This window comes from Stegodyphus dumicola, chromosome 4 (genome assembly GCF_044657685.1).
Source record: "Stegodyphus dumicola isolate Sdum_Otavi_A_Nest chromosome 4, ASM4465768v1".
Taxonomy (NCBI): domain Eukaryota; kingdom Metazoa; phylum Arthropoda; class Arachnida; order Araneae; family Eresidae; genus Stegodyphus; species Stegodyphus dumicola.
The window spans coordinates 106425854-106450895 of NC_140771.1; the positions used below are offsets into that span (position 1 = coordinate 106425854).

Sequence of the window (25042 nt, forward strand, 5' to 3'; positions counted from 1 at the left end):
GTTTGTTCTTGATAATAATTTGAATTATGTAATTTTAGGACTTTATGAATGCAAATTATTTGAGTTGAGTATTGATTGTACTAATTTAAAAATTAAACAGAGAGCTATTGTACTTAATGATGACTGCCATTTTGACAGCCGACCCATATCTCTACACCTCCAACTTCAAGGTGGTACAACAAATGTTTATCCATGTGTTAATAATGATGATGATGTAAGAAATTTTCCAATCTGTAAATCTCGGACTACAAATCCAAAGGAATTAGTTTCTCAGTCTAACATTTATGTGAAAAATGCTGTTTCTAATACTGTCGATAACAAAGAGTATAACTTGGAAAAATTGTTAAATGATTATTCATCTGTGTTTTCTAAAAATAAGTATGATGTAGGAAAAATTAATAATGAACCTCAACGAATTAATTTAAATTCTGATTTGCCTGTATCATTAAGACCTTATAGAACATCCCGTATGGAAGAAGAGGAAATTAAGACCCAAATTGATCAATTATTACAAGCAAGTATAATTAAAGAAAGTTGTAGCCCATGTTCATCCCCCATGACTTTAGTACTTAAAAGTGAGGAAGGTAAGAAAACTAGATTGTGCATAGATTATTGAAAATTGAATTCCCCGGCTAGAACAGATGCAAACCCTCTTCCTCGCATTGACACTTTGTTAGACAAATTAAGTAAAGCAAACGTATTTTCTACAATTGATTTGAGATCTGGTTTCTGGCATATCCCGATTCACCCTGCAGATACTGAGAAATTAGCTTTTTGCACGAATTTTGGATTATTCGAATGGTTAAGACTCCCTTTTGGTTTCAAAAATGCTCCTGCAATTTTTAACAGAACAATTAGACAAATATTAACAAAAAATAAAATTATTTTCGCTTGCAGTTACTTTGATGATATAATCATTTACTCTTCCTCTGAGAAGGAACATTTAGAACATTTAAAAGTTTTATTTGAGGTGTTTAAAGAGGAGCATATTAAATTGAATCGAAACAAATGTGTGTTCGCCAGAGATCAGATCACATTTCTTGGCTATGAAATAAAAAATGGTAGAATAATTCCCGATAACCATAATATAGAAGTTATTAAAAACTTAAAAACCCCAGTAACACCAAAGAGTTACAAAGAGTTTTGGGAAGTGTGAATGTGTATCATAGATTCATTCTGAATTATGCAACTATTAGAGCTCCATTAAACAGACTCTTGAAAAAAGATGTCAAGTGGGAATGGGATGACCAATGTCAAAAAGCTTTCGACGAAATGAAAAGAATACTGATTTCCAAACCTGTTTTACAATTGTATGATTCCAGTAGACCATGTCATATTTTTTTTGACGCTTCTCAAACTACTGTTGGAGCTGTTTTGAAACAACCAGATGAAAATGATGTCCTTCACTCTGTATCATATCATTCCCGAACTTTAAGAAATTATGAGAAAAATTATACGATTACTGAGTTAGAATGTTTGGCCATAGTAGATGCCCAAGACAAATTCTATTACTATCTGCATGGACAAAAATTTGTTATACATACGGACCATGCGGCCCTCCTTTGGCTCAAAAATGTTAAAAATTTAACTCTTCCGTTGACTCTTCTGTTGGTCACTCAAACTAAGTATGTTCAATTATGAAGTAAAGTATCAGAAGGGCTCTACCAATATTGAAGCTGACATGCTTTCTAGACATCCTGTTTCACAGCACCTCCAACATTATGTACATTTACTTGATAGAAATGAAATAATCCAACAACAAAAAACTGATAATGTCTGCGGAAAAAATTACCAAGAGATAAATGATATGATGGTAATTAAGAAAAAGAATTTTTATAAAATTGTAGTACTTAAATCTTTAAGATTAAAATTGTTGAATAAAACCCATGAAAATTTTGGTCACCCGGGAGTTCAAATTATGCTTAACTTAATCATCCCTCAATATTATTGGCCTCATATTAGCGAAGATATCAGAAATTTTGTTAAACATTGTCATACTTGTCAACTTAATAAAAAGAAAAAACAGAAAAAATTTGGTCTTATGCAAGACGTACCCCCAACCGACAAACCTTTCGAATGTCTCTCTATTGACACTGTGGGAGGATTTAATTATTATAATTCTACAAAAAAATATTTACATATAATTATTGACCATGCAACAAGATATGTCTGGGCTTTTCCCTCGAAAAGTGTAACTTCAGAAACCTATGCCAATTGTCTAAAACAAATATTTCAAATACAAGTCCCCGAAAAAATTCTGAGTGACAGGAATGCAGCCTTCACTTCCTCTAGATTCAAAAAATTTCTTAAAAAGCATAATGTTAAACAACTTTTAACTTCATCTCACCATCCCCAGACAAATGGTAAAGTAGAAAGAGTAAATCAATCAATAGTAAGTTGACTAAAATGTAAAGTAAATTCTTCTTCTACAAAAGTACCATGGACTAAAGTGCTAGAGCAAGTTGTTATAGAATATAACAACTCCCCTCATACGGTAACTAAGTTCACCCCAGTATACTTACTATTTGGTAACCTCCCTTTTGAATCTCCAATTGATCAAAATAAATACCCTTCCTTAAATGAAGCAAGGGCTTTAGCAAAGAAAAGAACTATTGAATGCCACCGAAAGAATAAAACTAGATATGACATCAGATTTGTAGAATCTAAATTTCAACCTGGAGATTTTGTCCTTTACGAGGAATTCGAATACCCAAATACTAGAAAATTGACTTCACCCTATTCAGGCCCTTATCAGATTATGAATAAATTATCTGAAGTTAATTATGAAATCGACAGGGAAAATTTTCACACGAAGAAACCAACTGAGATTGTACATGCGTCAAAATTAAGGTTCTATTATCCACCCGAAAACTTTAAATTACATCATGAATAAATCAAAATTTATAAATCAATAAACTATCCACAACCCTTCTTTAAGTTTTCGTACTGTTGTCCCCCTTAATAGTTGATTTATCTCTCAGTGCCTGAAAAGTTTGTCTGCCCTTTTCTTTTACTGGGCTCCTTCAAATTTGAGTTTCAGGTTCAATGCACTTTTCGTGTGGGAAACATTCAATTGAGGCTATACTACAAGTAGAGTACTATGCCCTCACATTTCCTTGAGCTCATGTTTTCCTATGTTTGTGTTATAAATTGTAGCAACAGTTGAAAAAGTTAAATTTCAGTTGTTGACACTTCTGAATTTCATTTTATGTTTCTGCAGCATTGTGTACAAAAAACTGGTATGGATGTTGGAAGTTAAATTTTGTTTTGTTATCATTAATAAGAGAAAAATAGAGTGACAAAATATGTTAAAAACCTAGCAAAATGTGTATTTTCAACAAGAGTATAAGAGCTCTAGTATCGTGACATAAAAACTCAAATGTTTTCAGTGCCAATGCTAATCCATAATTCTAGCGCTAATTAAATGATCCAGAGATCTCCAAAGACCAGTAAAAGACTGAAGATGAGCCTGAATGACAACTCTAATGATTGTACGGACTCATACACAAACTGTGAATGGCATGCCCTAAGATATAAACTTACAAATTCAGTTATATTACTATTTCCTATTGCCGCGTAGCTAACCAGCAATATGTTATTAGTGCTTTATTTGTTCTGCACTTAGTTACTATATTATAATTTCATTAATCATTTATCATATTTTATATACTGTATTAATTATATTCAAATATTTTATGTCATATTTTATGTAAACATTTTGTGTGCCTTGAGGTAAATCCAATCAATTTTCCTACTCACTTAATTTCCTAATAACTAAATTTTCTGCTCTCACTATCTGGACTGTCTTGGGTCGACGGCCGCGACTGCAAGCCTTTTCAGATGGGGGGATAATCTGTAATGATATTTTAAATCCATTGATTAAATTAAATTCTAATAATATTGCTTAATAATGTATTGGCGATTCTCTACCTAAATTGCATCCCTGTTCCTAAATTTTGGCGAAATCCTTTCTTTAGTATAAAATATATTAACCTGTTGGTGCCCGCCAAATCGCCAAACTCATAAATCTGTCATATTACATAAAGTCCTTAAGAACACTCCTGATGAGAAGATAGCGTCACCTCGTGATTTCAATTAATATCGCTGATTGGATGAGCCTCGTGACGCACACATATGTATAAATAGGGCTTCTGCTCAAGATACGATAAGAAACGCTTGTGAGATGGATGCTGAAATAAACCTACCACTTTATATTCCAAAATTTGTCTCATTCCTGTTGCCCCAGCTGCACAAAACAAATAATGTATGAGAAATTACATTTCAGAAAGCCAGTAGGATACCATCTTCAAAGGGATTATCTAAAAAAGAAGATACCCCAAGGATTATACGGATAAAATGTTACGCACTTTAGATGAATTTGCCGCTGTGCGACTTCTATGTTTCTACATTTTTCTCTAGGTGTTCTTGCTTCAAGAGAATCATCTTTCTGTTTCTTGTATTCTGCAGATTATTTTATGTCCAGAGAAGCATCCTTCTGCCCCGTGATGCGTGATCTGTGTTTTCATGGAAAGTTCGTCGTTCATTAAAATGTGCTCTTACCGTTGACCTACTTTTGAGGATGGAAATCTTTCCCAACGTCTATGCCGTTCTGTGTTGCTCTCGAGAGCTTTGTGCTTGTGTGGTGATTGATCGTGTTTTGCGAAAATCTAATCAAGAGTGCACAAAAATGTGTATTTTCGTGTCGATTTCATCACTCGTATTCTCGTCACAATAAGTCAAACAGAAGCAATTAGTAAAAAGTTTGGCGATGCAAATGATATTATTACTATTGAATTATAATTACTGATTTAATAATAGTGTTTTTATTTTGAAAATTTTAAAAAGTATTATTTTGGTATAAATGTATTTTAAATTTGGTATTTAAAGGATGTACTTTGGTTTTAATATTGTTTTGGGAAAATTTAAAGAGTATTGAGTTAGTTTTATTTATGAAAGTATTATTAAGAGAATAATGGCTAATGAAAACATCTGTGATCCTGATGATTCATTAAGGGCAGCTAGCGCTGAACCTGAAACAAGTATAATTCCCTTTGATGTGCAGAATGATATGGATATAAATTCATGGCTTGAGTACTTTAACAAAACTCATTTAGATAAAGATGAAACGTGGAAGCTTAATAATGTAGCTCGATATCTAAAAGGTATACACTTAGCGTATATGTCAAAAACTGCCATAAAATTACTAAATATGTGGAATTAGTCAAGGAAAATTTTTTCGACCCCACTTTAACTACGTTTGGTGATTTTGCCAATTACAAGTACAAACATAAAGAGGACATAACGCAATATTTTCGCAAAAAATTAGATATTGGTAAAAAATTAAATCTAACTCATGAAATGATCTTGGAGGGTCTGACGGATGGCCTTCCTATAGAATTAAAATTCTTAATGACGATCAACGCACCCTCTGACACCATCTCTTGGCTTACTCATGTCCATAAGCTTATTAAGATTAGCGAAAATCAACAAATCAAAAGTGCACCTCCCAGATTTGTTACTCCGATTGGAAACAGTCCCCAAGATTACAATCGATTTAATAGAAGTAGAATTTCAGCTTCAAGCTATGAAACTACTGTGAGACAAGATTCTCCTAGACCCAACAATTTCCAACGTTTTCAGAGACCAAGTAATTTTTATAATCGGTTCAGTGGTCCAAGATTTACAAGCCATCATAATTATAATTCTCAAAATAGATTGCCATTGCCACCCAGTCCCTGTAGACTTTGCACCCGGAACAGAATCCCAAATGCTTTTCACTGGTTTCAGGTTTGTCCTTTCAGAGGGGAGAGATCTGATACACCTAATGTTATGCCCCTTGCAATAGAACCAACCCCAGAAACCCCTCACAGTAGTTGACTATTAAAGGTGTCGAGATATTTGTCCAATAAGAAATATCTAGAGTGTGTTGTAGACAGTGGTGCCACCATATCAATAATTTCTTCCAAAACAGCTAGACAATTACGTTTAAAAGTACAAAGAGTTAGATCATTTTCAGTAACCCAAACTAAAGGAAAAATAATCTTCAACAAAATATGTTGTATACAAATGAAAATTGGATGGATTAATACCAAATTACCTTGTTTGTTCTTGATAATAATTTGAATTATGTAATTTTAGGACTTTATGAATGCAAATTATTTGAGTTGAGTATTGATTGTACTAATTTAAAAATTAAACAGAGAGCTATTGTACTTAATGATGACTGCCATTTTGACAGCCGACCCATATCTCTACACCTCCAACTTCAAGGTGGTACAACAAATGTTTATCCATGTGTTAATAATGATGATGATGTAAGAAATTTTCCAATCTGTAAATCTCGGACTACAAATCCAAAGGAATTAGTTTCTCAGTCTAACATTTATGTGAAAAATGCTGTTTCTAATACTGTCGATAACAAAGAGTATAACTTGGAAAAATTGTTAAATGATTATTCATCTGTGTTTTCTAAAAATAAGTATGATGTAGGAAAAATTAATAATGAACCTCAACGAATTAATTTAAATTCTGATTTGCCTGTATCATTAAGACCTTATAGAACATCCCGTATGGAAGAAGAGGAAATTAAGACCCAAATTGATCAATTATTACAAGCAAGTATAATTAAAGAAAGTTGTAGCCCATGTTCATCCCCCATGACTTTAGTACTTAAAAGTGAGGAAGGTAAGAAAACTAGATTGTGCATAGATTATTGAAAATTGAATTCCCCGGCTAGAACAGATGCAAACCCTCTTCCTCGCATTGACACTTTGTTAGACAAATTAAGTAAAGCAAACGTATTTTCTACAATTGATTTGAGATCTGGTTTCTGGCATATCCCGATTCACCCTGCAGATACTGAGAAATTAGCTTTTTGCACGAATTTTGGATTATTCGAATGGTTAAGACTCCCTTTTGGTTTCAAAAATGCTCCTGCAATTTTTAACAGAACAATTAGACAAATATTAACAAAAAATAAAATTATTTTCGCTTGCAGTTACTTTGATGATATAATCATTTACTCTTCCTCTGAGAAGGAACATTTAGAACATTTAAAAGTTTTATTTGAGGTGTTTAAAGAGGAGCATATTAAATTGAATCGAAACAAATGTGTGTTCGCCAGAGATCAGATCACATTTCTTGGCTATGAAATAAAAAATGGTAGAATAATTCCCGATAACCATAATATAGAAGTTATTAAAAACTTAAAAACCCCAGTAACACCAAAGAGTTACAAAGAGTTTTGGGAAGTGTGAATGTGTATCATAGATTCATTCTGAATTATGCAACTATTAGAGCTCCATTAAACAGACTCTTGAAAAAAGATGTCAAGTGGGAATGGGATGACCAATGTCAAAAAGCTTTCGACGAAATGAAAAGAATACTGATTTCCAAACCTGTTTTACAATTGTATGATTCCAGTAGACCATGTCATATTTTTTTTGACGCTTCTCAAACTACTGTTGGAGCTGTTTTGAAACAACCAGATGAAAATGATGTCCTTCACTCTGTATCATATCATTCCCGAACTTTAAGAAATTATGAGAAAAATTATACGATTACTGAGTTAGAATGTTTGGCCATAGTAGATGCCCAAGACAAATTCTATTACTATCTGCATGGACAAAAATTTGTTATACATACGGACCATGCGGCCCTCCTTTGGCTCAAAAATGTTAAAAATTTAACTCTTCCGTTGACTCTTCTGTTGGTCACTCAAACTAAGTATGTTCAATTATGAAGTAAAGTATCAGAAGGGCTCTACCAATATTGAAGCTGACATGCTTTCTAGACATCCTGTTTCACAGCACCTCCAACATTATGTACATTTACTTGATAGAAATGAAATAATCCAACAACAAAAAACTGATAATGTCTGCGGAAAAAATTACCAAGAGATAAATGATATGATGGTAATTAAGAAAAAGAATTTTTATAAAATTGTAGTACTTAAATCTTTAAGATTAAAATTGTTGAATAAAACCCATGAAAATTTTGGTCACCCGGGAGTTCAAATTATGCTTAACTTAATCATCCCTCAATATTATTGGCCTCATATTAGCGAAGATATCAGAAATTTTGTTAAACATTGTCATACTTGTCAACTTAATAAAAAGAAAAAACAGAAAAAATTTGGTCTTATGCAAGACGTACCCCCAACCGACAAACCTTTCGAATGTCTCTCTATTGACACTGTGGGAGGATTTAATTATTATAATTCTACAAAAAAATATTTACATATAATTATTGACCATGCAACAAGATATGTCTGGGCTTTTCCCTCGAAAAGTGTAACTTCAGAAACCTATGCCAATTGTCTAAAACAAATATTTCAAATACAAGTCCCCGAAAAAATTCTGAGTGACAGGAATGCAGCCTTCACTTCCTCTAGATTCAAAAAATTTCTTAAAAAGCATAATGTTAAACAACTTTTAACTTCATCTCACCATCCCCAGACAAATGGTAAAGTAGAAAGAGTAAATCAATCAATAGTAAGTTGACTAAAATGTAAAGTAAATTCTTCTTCTACAAAAGTACCATGGACTAAAGTGCTAGAGCAAGTTGTTATAGAATATAACAACTCCCCTCATACGGTAACTAAGTTCACCCCAGTATACTTACTATTTGGTAACTTCCCTTTTGAATCTCCAATTGATCAAAATAAATACCCTTCCTTAAATGAAGCAAGGGCTTTAGCAAAGAAAAGAACTATTGAATGCCACCGAAAGAATAAAACTAGATATGACATCAGATTTGTAGAATCTAAATTTCAACCTGGAGATTTTGTCCTTTACGAGGAATTCGAATACCCAAATACTAGAAAATTGACTTCACCCTATTCAGGCCCTTATCAGATTATGAATAAATTATCTGAAGTTAATTATGAAATCGACAGGGAAAATTTTCACACGAAGAAACCAACTGAGATTGTACATGCGTCAAAATTAAGGTTCTATTATCCACCCGAAAACTTTAAATTACATCATGAATAAATCAAAATTTATAAATCAATAAACTATCCACAACCCTTCTTTAAGTTTTCGTACTGTTGTCCCCCTTAATAGTTGATTTATCTCTCAGTGCCTGAAAAGTTTGTCTGCCCTTTTCTTTTACTGGGCTCCTTCAAATTTGAGTTTCAGGTTCAATGCACTTTTCGTGTGGGAAACATTCAATTGAGGCTATACTACAAGTAGAGTACTATGCCCTCACATTTCCTTGAGCTCATGTTTTCCTATGTTTGTGTTATAAATTGTAGCAACAGTTGAAAAAGTTAAATTTCAGTTGTTGACACTTCTGAATTTCATTTTATGTTTCTGCAGCATTGTGTACAAAAAACTGGTATGGATGTTGGAAGTTAAATTTTGTTTTGTTATCATTAATAAGAGAAAAATAGAGTGACAAAATATGTTAAAAACCTAGCAAAATGTGTATTTTCAACAAGAGTATAAGAGCTCTAGTATCGTGACATAAAAACTCAAATGTTTTCAGTGCCAATGCTAATCCATAATTCTAGCGCTAATTAAATGATCCAGAGATCTCCAAAGACCAGTAAAAGACTGAAGATGAGCCTGAATGACAACTCTAATGATTGTACGGACTCATACACAAACTGTGAATGGCATGCCCTAAGATATAAACTTACAAATTCAGTTATATTACTATTTCCTATTGCCGCGTAGCTAACCAGCAATATGTTATTAGTGCTTTATTTGTTCTGCACTTAGTTACTATATTATAATTTCATTAATCATTTATCATATTTTATATACTGTATTAATTATATTCAAATATTTTATGTCATATTTTATGTAAACATTTTGTGTGCCTTGAGGTAAATCCAATCAATTTTCCTACTCACTTAATTTCCTAATAACTAAATTTTCTGCTCTCACTATCTGGACTGTCTTGGGTCGACGGCCGCGACTGCAAGCCTTTTCAGATGGGGGGATAATCTGTAATGATATTTTAAATCCATTGATTAAATTAAATTCTAATAATATTGCTTAATAATGTATTGGCGATTCTCTACCTAAATTGCATCCCTGTTCCTAAATTTTGGCGAAATCCTTTCTTTAGTATAAAATATATTAACCTGTTGGTGCCCGCCAAATCGCCAAACTCATAAATCTGTCATATTACATAAAGTACTTAAGAACACTCCTGATGAGAAGATAGCGTCACCTCGTGATTTCAATTAATATCGCTGATTGGATGAGCCTCGTGACGCACACATATGTATAAATAGGGCTTCTGCTCAAGGTACGATAAGAAACGCTTGTGAGATGGATGCTGAAATAAACCTACCACTTTATATTCCAAAATTTGTCTCATTCCTGTTGCCCCGGCTGCACAAAACCAATAATGTATGAGAAATTACATTTCATATATATATATATATATATATATATATATATATAAGGTGGCTTATTAGATATTGCCTCCTCGAGTTTTTACAAAAACTAATGAAAATCAACACATAAATAAAAATGATGCACAAGATCAAACTGCTAAATTTTAATTATTTACATCCAAGTAAATAAATGTATACAGTACAAAGTCCGTAATCGTGACTCGTCGGGACTTCGGCGATTCTGGATTAGGGGTTTTTCCGGATTACAGATCATCAATTTAAATCTGGTAAGACAGCATGCAGAAATTATACTATAAAAATATGAAACCATAATTTATGAAATAAAAAGCAATTATGATCTAAAGGGTATAAAATTTTACCAAAAGAAAAAGCTTAATATTTATTTGTTAACTTCATTAAACATTTCTTTCTATGCGTGCATGCATAATGTATGCGCATGCGTAAAGTTTGTGGCTTTGAGGTCCAGATTATAAATCATTCCAGATAATGGATGTCCAGATTACGGACTTTGTACTGTATATAATAAATACATTAGTAATAATGTCACTAAATAATAATCCAAATATTAAATAATAATATAAGTTTTTTAAAATACAGAATAAAAAAAATCTGCCAAACTAAGGTACTGCTCAGATTAAAAATCTATCACTCTACTATCTGCTATCACTCTATGTTATGGTTTTGAGCATTTTATTACCAGCAATACACATTCATTCATCTCCACATACACACACAAACCCAATATACAAACTAAAATAAAATATTATTTCAAAATTACATAAACCTGAAAAGCAGTAATCTTTATTATATGGTTAGTCATTACCTGCATGAAATCATTTAATAAAAATGAAATACCTAGGTAGGCACTCTTCTTCTTTTCTAAGGTATTTAAAAGTGGTTCGTGACACAGTTCTTGAGAATTTCTCTGGATAGGTGTAACTGTCATGTTTGATTCTGGATTATGCCCTTTCTCCATTGTTTTTAATTCCATCTGATCATGATGAATCCATAAATCTGGAGGTACGAGATCCCTAGTAGCACTTTTATTTTTCACAAGACTTCCTTTAGCAGATTTGTAGCTGTAAATAGGTGTGATTAAAATTTTGATTGGTGTCAATAGCTTTAAAATAAGGAAAATGAGTTACACTGCACAGAGTTAATAGCCACATTTTAGTTAAAAAAATAAGCATCTATAAGCACTTTTCAAGTACATTTTAAGAAAAAAATAAAAGCATCTATTTAATTACATATATACATAACAGCATAACCTTAAAGAAAAATCAGACTTGACTGTAATTTAAAGCATGAGAAATTCAGTATTTATTAAGAGAGAATCAGCATTATTCAACCATATAAAAACAATTACAATTATTTTTTTAATTGCAAATAACAGTTCAAATTGCAGAACTAGTTTACAACAGGGGGAGAAACTCCTATGCAAAACTATATTACAAGATTTAATAACAAAATTTCAGTTAGAAATAAGGAAAATAAATAATAACAAACCATATTTGTTATATTCATATACAATATAAAAAAAGAAACAAGAAAAAAAGATTTGTGCTTAGAATGAATAATATTATCTTTATTTCTGATTTGCCTTTTGTCTCTTTTCATTAATGTCTGAATCCAGTTCTCTTAGCAGAGTTTGTCTTTTACAAATTTCATTATATAAAATTACATATCATTAGATTTATTAAAAAGATTAAAGTCTTTTGTAACTTCACCCTTCTTAGCAAGTTCATTTCAGCAAGTATTTTCTTATTAACTAATATTTCTAAGAGAGTTTTCTTCCTTTAACAGAAATCAATTCATCTGTCGATTTTATTCTTTCTCCCCTCCTGCTCTTCCAAATCTAACTGATACTATGAACGAGCTGATGAAGCTGCCACTCTCATCTCTTTCATACTTTATACATTGTGTATCCCACCAGCATGTTTCACATAATCACAAACTATGCGCTGATCAATGTACGAATTTTCCTCAGATTTTCTGTTTCTATATTTTTATTGATATTAAATCCTCATTTAACAGTAACTTGAAATATTTTTCATTATTGAATGTGTGCAAAAAAGTATGTAATCTCATTTTTTTTTTCATATCATAGGATTTAAATTCCGTAAGGTATGACTGTACAACATTTTTGATAAAATTGGAATATTTATTTCATTCTTTTTCTGCAGTGTGACCTTTCTGGGAAAAATGCATCAATATACTTTTCATTTAAAAATATGCTTTTGTGCTGTTTTGCACCATATACTATGGATTCACAGTTAATTATTCAGTAACTTGAAACAGCATTTCAAGTTACTGAATAATTAACTGGACATTTCTCCATCAGCTTTTCAAGTAGTTGTAAAATAAAAGTTTGGGAGTCAAGTTTAAGAGAAAGGTAATCTTTATCCATGAATTCTTTTTTAGCATATAGCTTTTGTAAGAGCATATCAGCCCTAAATGCTAAACTAATTTTGCTTATTTAATTAACAATTCCTTCCAAATCAAAGTTACACAAATATTTCAGTTATGAACTGATTTTTAACATGTGCTTTTTGTTTATAATTTTGAAATGCTGCAAAAGTTGCTTTACTAGTTTGTGTAAATCAAAAGAAAAAAAAGGGGGGGGGGAATAAATGATTCATCACTTTGGTACAGTTCCATAATGGATTTGACTAATTTAGCCATGCAAATGAAGAAAAAAAGGAATTTTACAGGCATTAATTTCTCTTTAATTGGATCTCTTATTATTTCATATGATTTGCAAGTTACTTTTGCATATTTTCCATTCTCAATTTAGCTTGACATAACCTTTTGTATCTTCCCAAATTTCAAAAGCATGCAAGTGGTACATTCTCTAGCCATCTATGGGTTACAAAATTTCAATGGTAAAGTCTTATGTACACTTGGTGTTAAAAAAATCTTCCTGATCTTTGAACAGATGTTACAGTGTTCCTAAAATAGAAAGTATATCCCAGAGCTTGCAATGGATGCTCCTTCACTGAAGGCATTTTTCAAAATAAGAATAAAATGAAGAAATAGTGCTTGCAAGACACCTCTTTTAGAACTTATGAAAATCTATTCTGAAAAGTTAAAAGAAGTAGCCCTAACAGTGACAACTCTTCCTCCTACTCAAGTTAGTGTGGAAAGTTCTCAGCTCTAAAGTTTATCAAATCGGATCTATGGCCCTCCAACAAAGAAGATCTTGCCGAAGCTATACTGTTTCTTGGAAATAACTAATGCCAGTTTTTCCATCTCATCATAAATGCTAATTAATATAAATAATTTGCAATGCCATCAATTTTCTTCTGCAGCATCTATTATTTCTTTTATATTAAAAAAATAAGCTGTAACCATGTGTATTTGTTTACATATAAATATATATATATATGTGGGAGTCGTAGTCTTAGCCGAATCCACAGCCCTGGTTGAAGGTAACCATAACTCTAATGTAACTAAAAATATCTATTCATGGTAGTATTGTGAAAGACCAACTAAGAAAATACACAAGACTGGACTATAGACATTTCAAAGGAAAAGCGGATGCACACACACACATGTACAGAAAAAAGAAAGAAAGGTATGTATGTAGTGGGTGTTATAATTGTTTGAATGCTGACCAAAAATGCATGTAAAAGGAGATTTTGCAACAGTATTTGATGATGCCCAATTGCAATCTACAGAAAATTTAGGGCTGATTTGTGATGTAGATGAAATATGGATCCACTGTTAAGTCAAAGCAGTGGACAGCAAATAGTAAAAGCAGTGGACAGCAAATAGTAAAAGCAGTGGACAGCAAATAGTAAAAGCAGGAAAGTGTGGAAGACAGCTTTATGAATTTGGAAGATGATGCTTTTTCATCTTCCCATTTGATAAAGCAGTCATCAATTATATAAGACTCCAAAGTAATCATCAGAGTTGTCTACTTGTGGATAGGAAGAACAATAACATGGACCTTTTTAAGGGATATTATTATTTGACCACCTGGAAGAAGAGATGAAACAAAACAAAAAACAAAAAAAAAAAAAAAAAACTCAAGAATTCAGAACTTATAGTTCAATGTGAAGAAATTTAATCTAACAACAGGGTTGCCACTCAAACAGGAAAATGAAATTCCCTGACTTTTCCAGGTGTGTTTTAAGAAAATTCCAGTCTATCCGTGCAATGCATGTTAGCTGTGCCAAGAGGTAAATTAATTATGGTATTACTTAAACACAAAAATTTGCCAATTACATATGACTTATATATATCCAAAGCATTACTATTATAACTATTGTTGGCAAATAAATACTAACTTGGGCAAATGCCACTAGATGGCTGCACCAGCCAATGTACTGGATTTGGAAATTGTATTTGAGTGAGTGGCCCAGTGATAGATCAAGAATTGATGAAAATTAATTTAAATTAAGAAAGAAAAATGGAATAATTGTTTGTTCACTTCTAAATAACTGTAATAGTGTATATTCATTTTTTTAGACCAAGTGTGGTAATTTTCAGATTTCTTTTGTATTATTTGTGTATCTTTTAAATTTTCATATGTAACTGTGATCTTATAGGTATTTCCAACTGTAACCTGATTTCTACTTATAACCATGCACCTGGCTAAGATGATGTAGCTTAGTTTATGCTGTATACGTTGTGCTTTTTTTTTTCGCCCTCAATAATGACTAACAAAATGTGCAATCAGTTCAATTTGCAGTGAGTCGAACTACCACACTTGGTCTAAAAAAATGAATATACACTAACAATATTTTAGCGAATATAGCTATATTAAATGGTTAGCCTAGAAAACTGATTACTATTTTTTTATTTTACTGCAAAATGACAAATAAGGTATTTTATTAAAAAAAAATAAAAAAAGGTTTAAAAGATTTTGCGGTAAAACCCTAGTTTAGTACAAAGTCCATAATCCGGACGTCCATTATCCAGAATGATCTATAATCCGGACCTCAAAGCCACAAACTTTATGCATGCGCGCATTGAAAGAAATGTTTAATAAAATAAACAAACAAATATTAAGCTTTTTTTTTTTTTTTTTTTGTAAAATTTGATACCCTTTAGATCATAATTGCTCTTTATTTCATAAATTACGGTTTCATATTTTTAATTGTATAATTTCTGCATGCCATCTTAGCAGATTTAACTTGATGATCTATAATCCAGAACCACCGAACTTTGTACAGTATATGGTCAGGCCTTGGCATGATTTTTGAAAAGTGTCACCAACACCAAAATGACCCGTATACACTGCTCATCATAATGTTGCCAAATCCTGTGTGTATCGTACATTAAAAAAGAAAAGAAAAGGTTTAAAAGATTTTGCTGTAAAATCCTAGTATACGCTAAGGCCTTGGGCACAGTTTTGAAAATTGCCATCAAATCCCGTGTGTACCAGAAATCGCTACACAGATGTGCACTTGTGAAATATGCGTACCATACATGGAAGTTAGAATAGAATATTCTAATCAAAGAATGTCTATGTAAAGAAGGAAAGGTTCCATAGATGTAATGCTATTACGCCGCTAGAAAGTGGACGGAAAATTCGGCAAGTGATTTGGCGACAGAACCTGGTGGCTAGAATTTCCATCTCCGCGATGTGCACAGGAAACTGAGGAACACGTGTAAGTAAACGTGACAACGAAGAAACGTTTTGTCAAAGAACGTTTCTTTTTTGACTTTTTGCAATAATTTAAACGAAGATTTTCGTATTTTTTTTCCATTTGCTCAAAATAACTATCTATTAATTAATTTACTTGCGTGAAAAAATATTTTCTTTTCCTTTAAAGTTTAAAGAAATTTTAAAGATATTCATTTTATGAACTCTTGATAACGTGACCTTCGAACTTCGACACCGGCTTCAAGCTTTGGCGACAGTGCATGCAACTGTTTCCCTCTATGTTGGAACGGAGCCACTCCTGTTGCAGAGTTTTCTTTCTTAACAATACATACTCTTTGATTCCAAGCTCCATAGTACCATATACTAGCATTAAACTACTTTTGTTTTATACGAGAATAAGTATTTTGTTTAGTTCAACATGTACTGCACAAGCGGCTCTCGAGGTTACTGGAAACAAAAAAAGTTTCTGGAAACTTGCCTTTCCTTTCTAAAAGAGAATCAAATTGGAGCTATGAATATTGGCTCTATGCCAGCTGCTCGAATGACGCTCATGCGATACACAATTCACCAAGAAAGTGATCATTTCCAATGTCGGCGCAAAACTCACTTTTTGGGGAGAGATCACCATATGAAATTCCCTGACTTTTCCCCTGAACTTTTTGGTCAATTTTCGAATTTCCCGACTTTTTCCAGTTTTCCAGGTAGCATGGCAACCCTGTAGCAAGAAGTCACTATCCCCATCAATGGCAAATTTTACAATTTTTGATATTTTTTAAAAGGAGGGTCACTTTTGTAATGAGTTGAAAACACCGCAACACGGACTTAGTGAGGTGCGTATAGTCCTCAACAGAGATTATGCTGAGAAATAAAAGTGACCATTTTTTAAACAATGTTTAACCTGCTTTTTTACAAGATTATTCATTACTTAATTGATACATTTTTTGGAAGTATGACATATTTGAAGAAATTTTCCCCACTTAAAAATTTAAGCAACTGTCAGAAAATCAAAACAGCTTGTTAACAAATGTTAATAATTAAACATTAAGATTTCTGTAATATGGGTTTCACACTATATCTTATCCTTTTTCTTTTTTACTATTGATGGCCCACTAGTAATCGAATGCTAAGACCACTGAATACAGGTGGTTAAAACCAGACTTCATATCCAGGCAACTGGGCTAGCTGCATGGGAGTTTTTACCATTTTCCACAAACGTAATTGAATACAAATCATCCTCCACGAAGACATATCTAGTCCCAAGTGCTCTGCCATAATTCAAATAATCCAATTTACTAATGATGATAAAATAAATATTCAATAAAGACTCTTATATATATATATGCGTGTGTGTGTATGTAAGTGTAAGAGAAATAAATATGTAAATGAGTAAATTAGCAGCATAAATTAATTTTCTTTCTCTGTTCTAAAAATAGTGATCTCTCTGCACTGTGTCATTCCGAGATTAATCCATGCCATATGACTCTTACACAATTCTGATAATGTAAATAGAAATAAAACAGCCAATAATAATTTTATGGCACTATTAACTATCCAATCAAAATGCTTTGAGAACTAAAACTAACTCAGTCTGAATTAAGGTTTCACCCTGAACCTAACACTACGCTTTGGCCTAGCTGGACTGCAGTCTGTCTACTCCTTCTTTCTTACTGAAAATTTATCAAAAATGTAAAACTGTTTGCAATAGGCATATCATTCAAATAAGACACTAACATAACCATGCAAGTCATACACTGCTGTGATTTTGTACAAAAGTGATTCCCCCCCCAAACAATTGAAATAAATTTATTATATAACATATTGCAACTAACAGCATAAAATCTAAAACTTAGAAACCACAAATCAGGAAAATAACTGAACAATTATATATATATATATATATAATAGAGAGAGAGAGAGAACATATATACAAGAGAAAAACACATTTTAATTAGTTCTAAAATTTAATTAAAATGTTAAGTGTGCCAATTGTTTAATTCATACTATTTACCCTACCTGTGGATTAGTTAATTAATGCTATAATTCTGTCATACAGAGAGATGGAAATAATGCCAAGAACTCTCAAAATCAATTTTATATACAGTTAGTTAATTTTATATGTTCTGCATGAAAAATCTGCATTTTTATCATACAGAATATACACATAGCTGAATCATCTGAGAAACCAACAAAGTAATGCATAAAATCTAACTGGCATTTTGTTTGAGAAATAACTTTTGTCCATTTTATTATTCAGTTTGGATTAGTAAGTAAAACAGATTACCTGAAATTAAGTATACAGTCAAAAGTCGTTAATCCGGACTCGTCGGGACTTCGGCGATTCCGGATTATCGATTTTTCCGGATTATAGATCATCAGTTTAAATCTGGTAAGATGGCATGCAGAAATTACAAAATTAAAAATATGAAACCGTAATTTATGAAATAAAGAACAATTATGATCTAAAGGGTATCAAAATTTACAAAAAGAAAAAGCTTAATATTTATTTGTTTACTTTATTAAACATTTCCTTCAATGTAAGTTGCTTCGTTTCATGTGATAATACTTTCTCTTTAATTCTATTAAACAGACATAATTTTTTGTTTAGTTACAAAGTTCCGCTGTTCAAGTCCTATAATTGCTGTGTTGAGAATACGGACTAATTTGTCAATCGAAATGTTTTCGTTTTCAATAACCTCTGGGTCACTTTCTTCACTATCGGAAGCGATGAGGAACTTGATTTAAATCATATCAAAGACGGAGTATATCGAGATGAAATACTACACTTAGTACGGAATTATAAACCAAATAAAATAAAAATATCTGCTCTGAAGATAAGGATAGTGCTGACAGATCAACTTCCAATCCGCAGCGTGAAATTGATAAACAGATTTCGGATTTCAAAACATACTTTCGCTTTGTAGATACAAATTACATATTAGTAAATATATATCGGAAATTCTATTTGACATAATCTTTCTAATCTATCATAATCTAATAATGACGTTTCTGACTTCCCCCCCTCTGCCGCAGAGCAGCGTGAAATTGATAAACAGATTTTGGATTTCAAAACATACTTTCGCTTTGTAGTAAATACGTATCGGAAATTCTATTTGACATAATCGAAAGTTCAAGCTTACTTTTATAAAATTGCTCTAACAGTCTGCAAAAAATAATAAGCCGGATCCAATTCGAAGATTAAGGAACATTGCAATCTGCAACATTAACTGAATTAGATAACTTTAGCTTAGCGTATAACTCCGTTACACATTAAACGCGCATGCGCACAAACATATTCGCAGCTGTAAGGGTCTTATGCGCTCTCGTAAACGCCTGTGCGCATGCGTGAATGCGACGCATGCGCAGAAAGTTTGTAGCTTTGAGGTCCGGATTATGGGTGTCCGAATTAACGACTTTTGACTGTATTATCCTAAATTTTAACTGCATTCAATAAAATCTCACAATTGAGAAAAAAAGAAAATCAATTAGTACATAAAAAGTGTGAAAGAAATCTTACCTTTTGCCACTATCAGCTGCCAAGTAACCATTACGTCGCCGGCATACTACTACACTAACCACAATGATGATCAATAATGTGATACCAGACACACAAGTAATTATAATATACAACAAGCTATTGGTTAACCCTTTATTATCTAAAGGAAATATATAATAAAAAATAACATGAATGACTTTATAATCTTTACTAACTATTCAAATATTTCAGAATCATGCAATATTAATATGTACTATAATACATATGATATAGCTTTACACTGAATATTAGAATGAAAACAGGTAATGAAGTATCAAAATACTTAAGAATTCAAATAAGTAATGCATTATAACATTTTTTAAAAAATGATACATCTAAATGTGTATTAAGAATTATACAGATTTGTGTTCATCAAAAACTGTAATACAAAACTGATAAACAGAGCACAGTAAACACAAACTTCAAAAGCAATAAATGTAATAATAATAGATAGATAATAAAAGTAATAAAGAGAAAAGTAAAAAACAAAAGCCATATTTCAGAAAAAGTATATATATATATATATATATAAAAAATATAATGAAAAGCAATTATCTATCTTATTAGATTAACCATCTTATTCGGAATGAATGAAATGATTGTATTCAGATCATTGCAGACTAAGATAATGAGTAATGAAGCTTTGAATACCAGCAGCAGAGAAAAATAGAGGAATCAATAACAGTGAAAGACAGAAGAAATACGAGTTTTTACTTTTTAGATATATGTTTTGTAGACCTCCTGATTTTGTTTACACTAGTTATGAAAACAAATCTAGTAATGTGTGGTCCATACTAAAAATAATGAGAACAATTTGAATATTTTTAATTGAACATACATGTGATTATAATTTATCACTTTTAAAACAGACACCATTGTGACTGAATACAGCTATTCCAGCATTGTTGCTACTCTTCATAGTAGTGGGAGAAATCTTCATTTGAGATTTTGTTTAACCCCCCATCCCACCCCGCATTTGAAGCTATCTAAATGTTGTCAACTATTATAATATGAAGACCTTTGATGCAAATTTTGAGCTTGGAGAATATAAGAAATCACCTGAAGCTAAGTGTCAGAGCTACATGGTAGAAGGAGAAGTGTAATATTTTTTAAACCACAAATTCACTCAAAGCCAATGAATGTGTGACTTTACAGCAGTTCTTTTTCTTGAACATCATCTCTCTGGGAACAGAGAATAGTACGACCATATATGCGTCTATGCTCATATGAGTTACACTATTCTCAGTTCTTGAAAAAACTCTGAATGCTGTTCCCTCCACAATGCTCTCCCTTCCATTTACAAATACTTGCATCACCTAATGATGAAAAAGCATTCCATAAATTGTCTTCAATATATAGAAAGCTTCAGAATGAGATTTTCCAAATTTTAAGCAAACTTTTATCAGGTATAGCTGCTTGATACTCATCTATACTTTTACCCATGACAAGACTTGATCTGAGACATGTAGAGCTTGATCACCCGTCACCTACCTCAACCTTCCACTTTTCATTTCAGCCAATTTGAGCTTCAGAAAAAAAATATTTTCTTTATTTTTCAGACAAGCCACACACAAACTTTAAATGCACACAAGTATTATGTGGTAATCTTAACCCTTTTGAGATGGCGTGCCTTTGTTTAAGAAGTTCCCTTGGAACAGATGGCAGTCAAAAGGAGCTGTTCCTTAGGCTGGGGATTTTGTGTGTGTTAAGCCTAACTTAACTTTAAAAAAATTACATAAAAAATTTTTACATCCTAACATTATAATTTTCAGTACTATTTTAGATTATTACTTAAGCTATCACATATCTTAAAATTATAATTTAATAATCTTTTTCCTTTACATGAAAATATATAAAAAAAATTGCTTACTTTGAGATATAGTTTTTGGAACCAGTATTCGAATTATTCCAAAGTTTTAACTGATAAACTAGATTAATAGACTTTTAAATTAATAAAAAAATACAAGAAAGTCTATTTACAAGAAGAAACAAAATCTTTCATGTGAGCTGGAAAGTAGACACACAATGAGCTCTCTAACAAAATGTCCATATGAAAATTACCAGAAATATGACTCTCTAACTCTTTAGAAAATGAATCATCACTCTCATTCACATCACTAATTGGCTCATTTATCATTCATTTGATAAATAACGCTTGCTCAGCATGATAAAATGAAGTCAAGGTTTTCTGAAATAAAAGTAATGCAAAGCATAATAGAACCTTGCATAGTAACCCTAAAAGACTGCACAGCAGCAAAAGGATTCGAAGGGATATAGAAAGATGAATCATACGGTGAATTAAAGAGATGAGTTTTGTCTATATTATGCCCACCTCGGGCAATAGCTGACACCAATGTTACACAGAATGTGATCAGATTGAAGGTCAGGATCCTAAACCTTTATTCAGTCCAAAAGTAACAGACATACGGCAGCATCAAGAGGTCTTTAAAATGTTACAGGACACTGGTACAAATGTGTGATAGTCAGGGTGGCAAATGAGAAAAAGCTCTGCTATGCCAGCGTACTGGCTGGGAAATGAGTGCATTTCTTGCTAGCAGGTATGTGTGGCATCAGAGTAAAAGGATTAATTGACCATTTGCAGACTAGAAACAGGGTCTGAGATTATCTCTAACAATATCACACTAAAGGACAGCAGAATTTTGTTGTAAGACTTAATTTACAGAATATTATGAAAATTCAGTTTTGAAATGTTTAAAAATTATAGCTTTGCTTTACAGCTTAATCATTTTATATTATTAACATAAACATAAATATTTCCATATTCCCAATGCAAAAGTTCTAATCTTTTAAGGGGAAAAAAAAAGTTAGCAATTTTAAAAGCTTAAATACATTTAACTGGCCATGTTGCTATGTATTTGCACAACTACATTGGCTAAATATGGATTAACAGATAAGTAATAAAATGCATTCAAACTACCCAGAGGGGAGGATGCCTATTATATCTCTAAAAGATGTGTCTAGATCTGTGTTGAACCAGAATTCAGTACACGATTTCTTTTAGTCTTCAAAGAATACCCAAATGCAACAAGATCCTTTACTTTCATAATTATGATATAAAGTACACTTATTTCTGGGTATTAGTAATCACATAACAATGCATTCAGATTAAATTTTTCACTAACTGCAAATAAACATCACCTTTATCACTATTATTATTATTTTGCTTATAAAATTTACTGTTTCTTACAATTTTTTTAACATTGTGTCAGTGCATTATTTTAACACTGTGTCTGTGCAAAATATTGGTCTTATGTTGCCAGGATAGAAACAAATTATTATATAAATTCACAGTACTAATGTATATGAGTTACATTAACAAAGTAAAAAATAAGAGTTTTTTCCCAGCATAACACAAAAATAATTGAGTGAACAAAATAAATAATAAAATAAATTAATATAACTTTAACAAAAATGATTTTTCATGCTTTAATAAAACAGAAATTTTTAAATAAAAATAATTAATAATTTATATTTGAAATAAATCATCTTACCAAAAAGTGCAGATCCAGACACATGAGCTAATCCTAAGTTGAACAAAATAAAAAAAATATTCATGCAAACCAAATAAAAATATTTTAAAGAAATAGGTAACATAAAAATAAATTATATAAAATGAAAAAAGCAAAAGGTATTAAATAGAGATATTCTGAAACAATCAAAGAGAGCAAAATATTTATTATTATACATTATTAAAGCTTGCAAGCAACAAAAATATTTAAGAAACTGCAGGTGGATATCAGATAATAAAAATTAAATGAGAATGCAACTGAAAATTTTATAATAACTATGAAGACATAATTCTTTTTATTGAAATTTTTCTTCAGAATTCATATCACTTGTTATAGATTCAATTCAAATTTAAATTTAAAATACATACAATAATAAATCATAATAAACATAATATTAAATTCTATTTTAACTTACCTGGAGTTGTGTGAAAAGAAATTTCAGATGAAAGAGGACCATAACCTTTGTTATTTCTAGCTTGAATTTTGAAATAATATGTAGTATCCAATGTCAGACCTTTAAGAACTGTGGTCATTTTATCTCCTACTACTCCTTCAACAACCCAATCTCGATCTCTTTGCGTTTTATCAGTTGTATAGAATATGACATAACCTAAAAAATAATATACATAAAGAATCTATTATGACTGAATAAAAGTTTAACAAAGAACAATTAAACACATATACACTCATGTCCATAAATTATAAGGATAATGCAAAATCAGGAAAAGGAAGAATTAGAAGAAAAACAAATTTGACTTATTTGTAAAGCTTATTTATTAAACAAAAGGTAAAGAGACAAAAAAGATGCTATATGTTTGATATTATTAAAAAAAAATAGCGATTTTTTCTCCCTGGAGCAAATTACAAAAAAAAAAAAAAAAAAAAAAAAAAAAACCCTATTTACAAAAAAACAGTATTACATGGTTGGTATGATTGTTAATACATTGTATGTCTTCCAGACGATGCAATACAGTCCGTACAACGCCTAGGCATGCTGAGTATCAAATTATCGATCTGATCTTGGGGGATATTACACCACTCAAAAAGGAATGCTCTTCGAAGTTCCGGTAGACATGTAGGAGGATGTTGACGGGCTGCAACTCGTCAGCCAAGCATGTCCCACCCGTGCTCTACTGGATTCAAGTCCGGTGAGAATGCTGGCCAGTCCATATGGGTGATATCCTCCGATTGAAAGCATTCGCTTACGATGTTTGCACGGCGAGGTTGAGCATTGTCATCCATAAACACAAATTGTGCGCCCATAGCGCCCCGAAACAAACGTACATGTTGTTCCAGAATGACGTCCCGATAGATCTGGCTTGTCATGGTTCCAATTTGAACATGCAGGTCAGTTCTGGAACCCAGAATAATTCCACCCCAAACGAGCACTCCTGCACCACCGTAACGGTGTCGTTCAATGATGTTTTCTTGGTGGTAACGGGTACCTGGAGCTCCCCATATGAAAGTCCTGCTGGAATCAAACTGCAAGCTAAATCTTGACTCGTCAAAAAACATCACACAAGCCCACTGTTGCGGTGTCCACAATGCATGCTCTCTACTTCAGGCTAACCACAGGCGACAGTGAGTTGCAGTAAGTGGAACGCATTTGACAGGTCTACGAGCATATAAACCAATCTGCCCTAAGCGTCTGTACACGGTCTGCATTGAAATTGTCGTACCAGTGGCTGAAGAGAGCTGACGAGACAGGTCTGAGGCTGTGCTCCGCCTGTTTCTTTTGGCAGTAACTGCCAAATACCGGTCCTCATTTGGCGTTGTAACTCTGGGGCGATCTGTGCTGTAACGTCTACTCACATTACCATCATCTTGGAATAGTTGCCAAAGCCTGGAGATGACACTCTGGGCAATTCCAAGTTCGTCTGATACTTCCAGTTAGGTACGCCCACATTTCAGATGGCCGATAATTCTACCACGTAAAAAATCATCCAAATGCGTCCTTTGTGTCATAACTAATCGGTTATTGCACTGAAATGCTTATA

General features: G+C 32.1%; 1 protein-coding gene across 3 annotated transcripts in view; it reads right to left on the reverse strand.

Annotated features, from left to right (window-relative positions):
- LOC118198766 (neogenin-like) overlaps positions 1–25042 on the reverse strand; it is a 284128-nt gene that overhangs the window by 53330 nt on the left and 205756 nt on the right. For all 3 annotated transcript variants that reach the window (XM_085815315.1, XM_085815317.1, XM_085815314.1), the window contains exons 18-21: positions 23461–23655; positions 23028–23060; positions 19498–19636; positions 11228–11451 (exon numbers count right to left, since the gene is read on the reverse strand). In XM_085815315.1, the coding sequence (XP_085671441.1) occupies positions 11228–11451; positions 19498–19636; positions 23028–23060; positions 23461–23655 (591 nt within the window). The remainder of the gene's footprint in view (positions 1–11227; positions 11452–19497; positions 19637–23027; positions 23061–23460; positions 23656–25042) is intronic.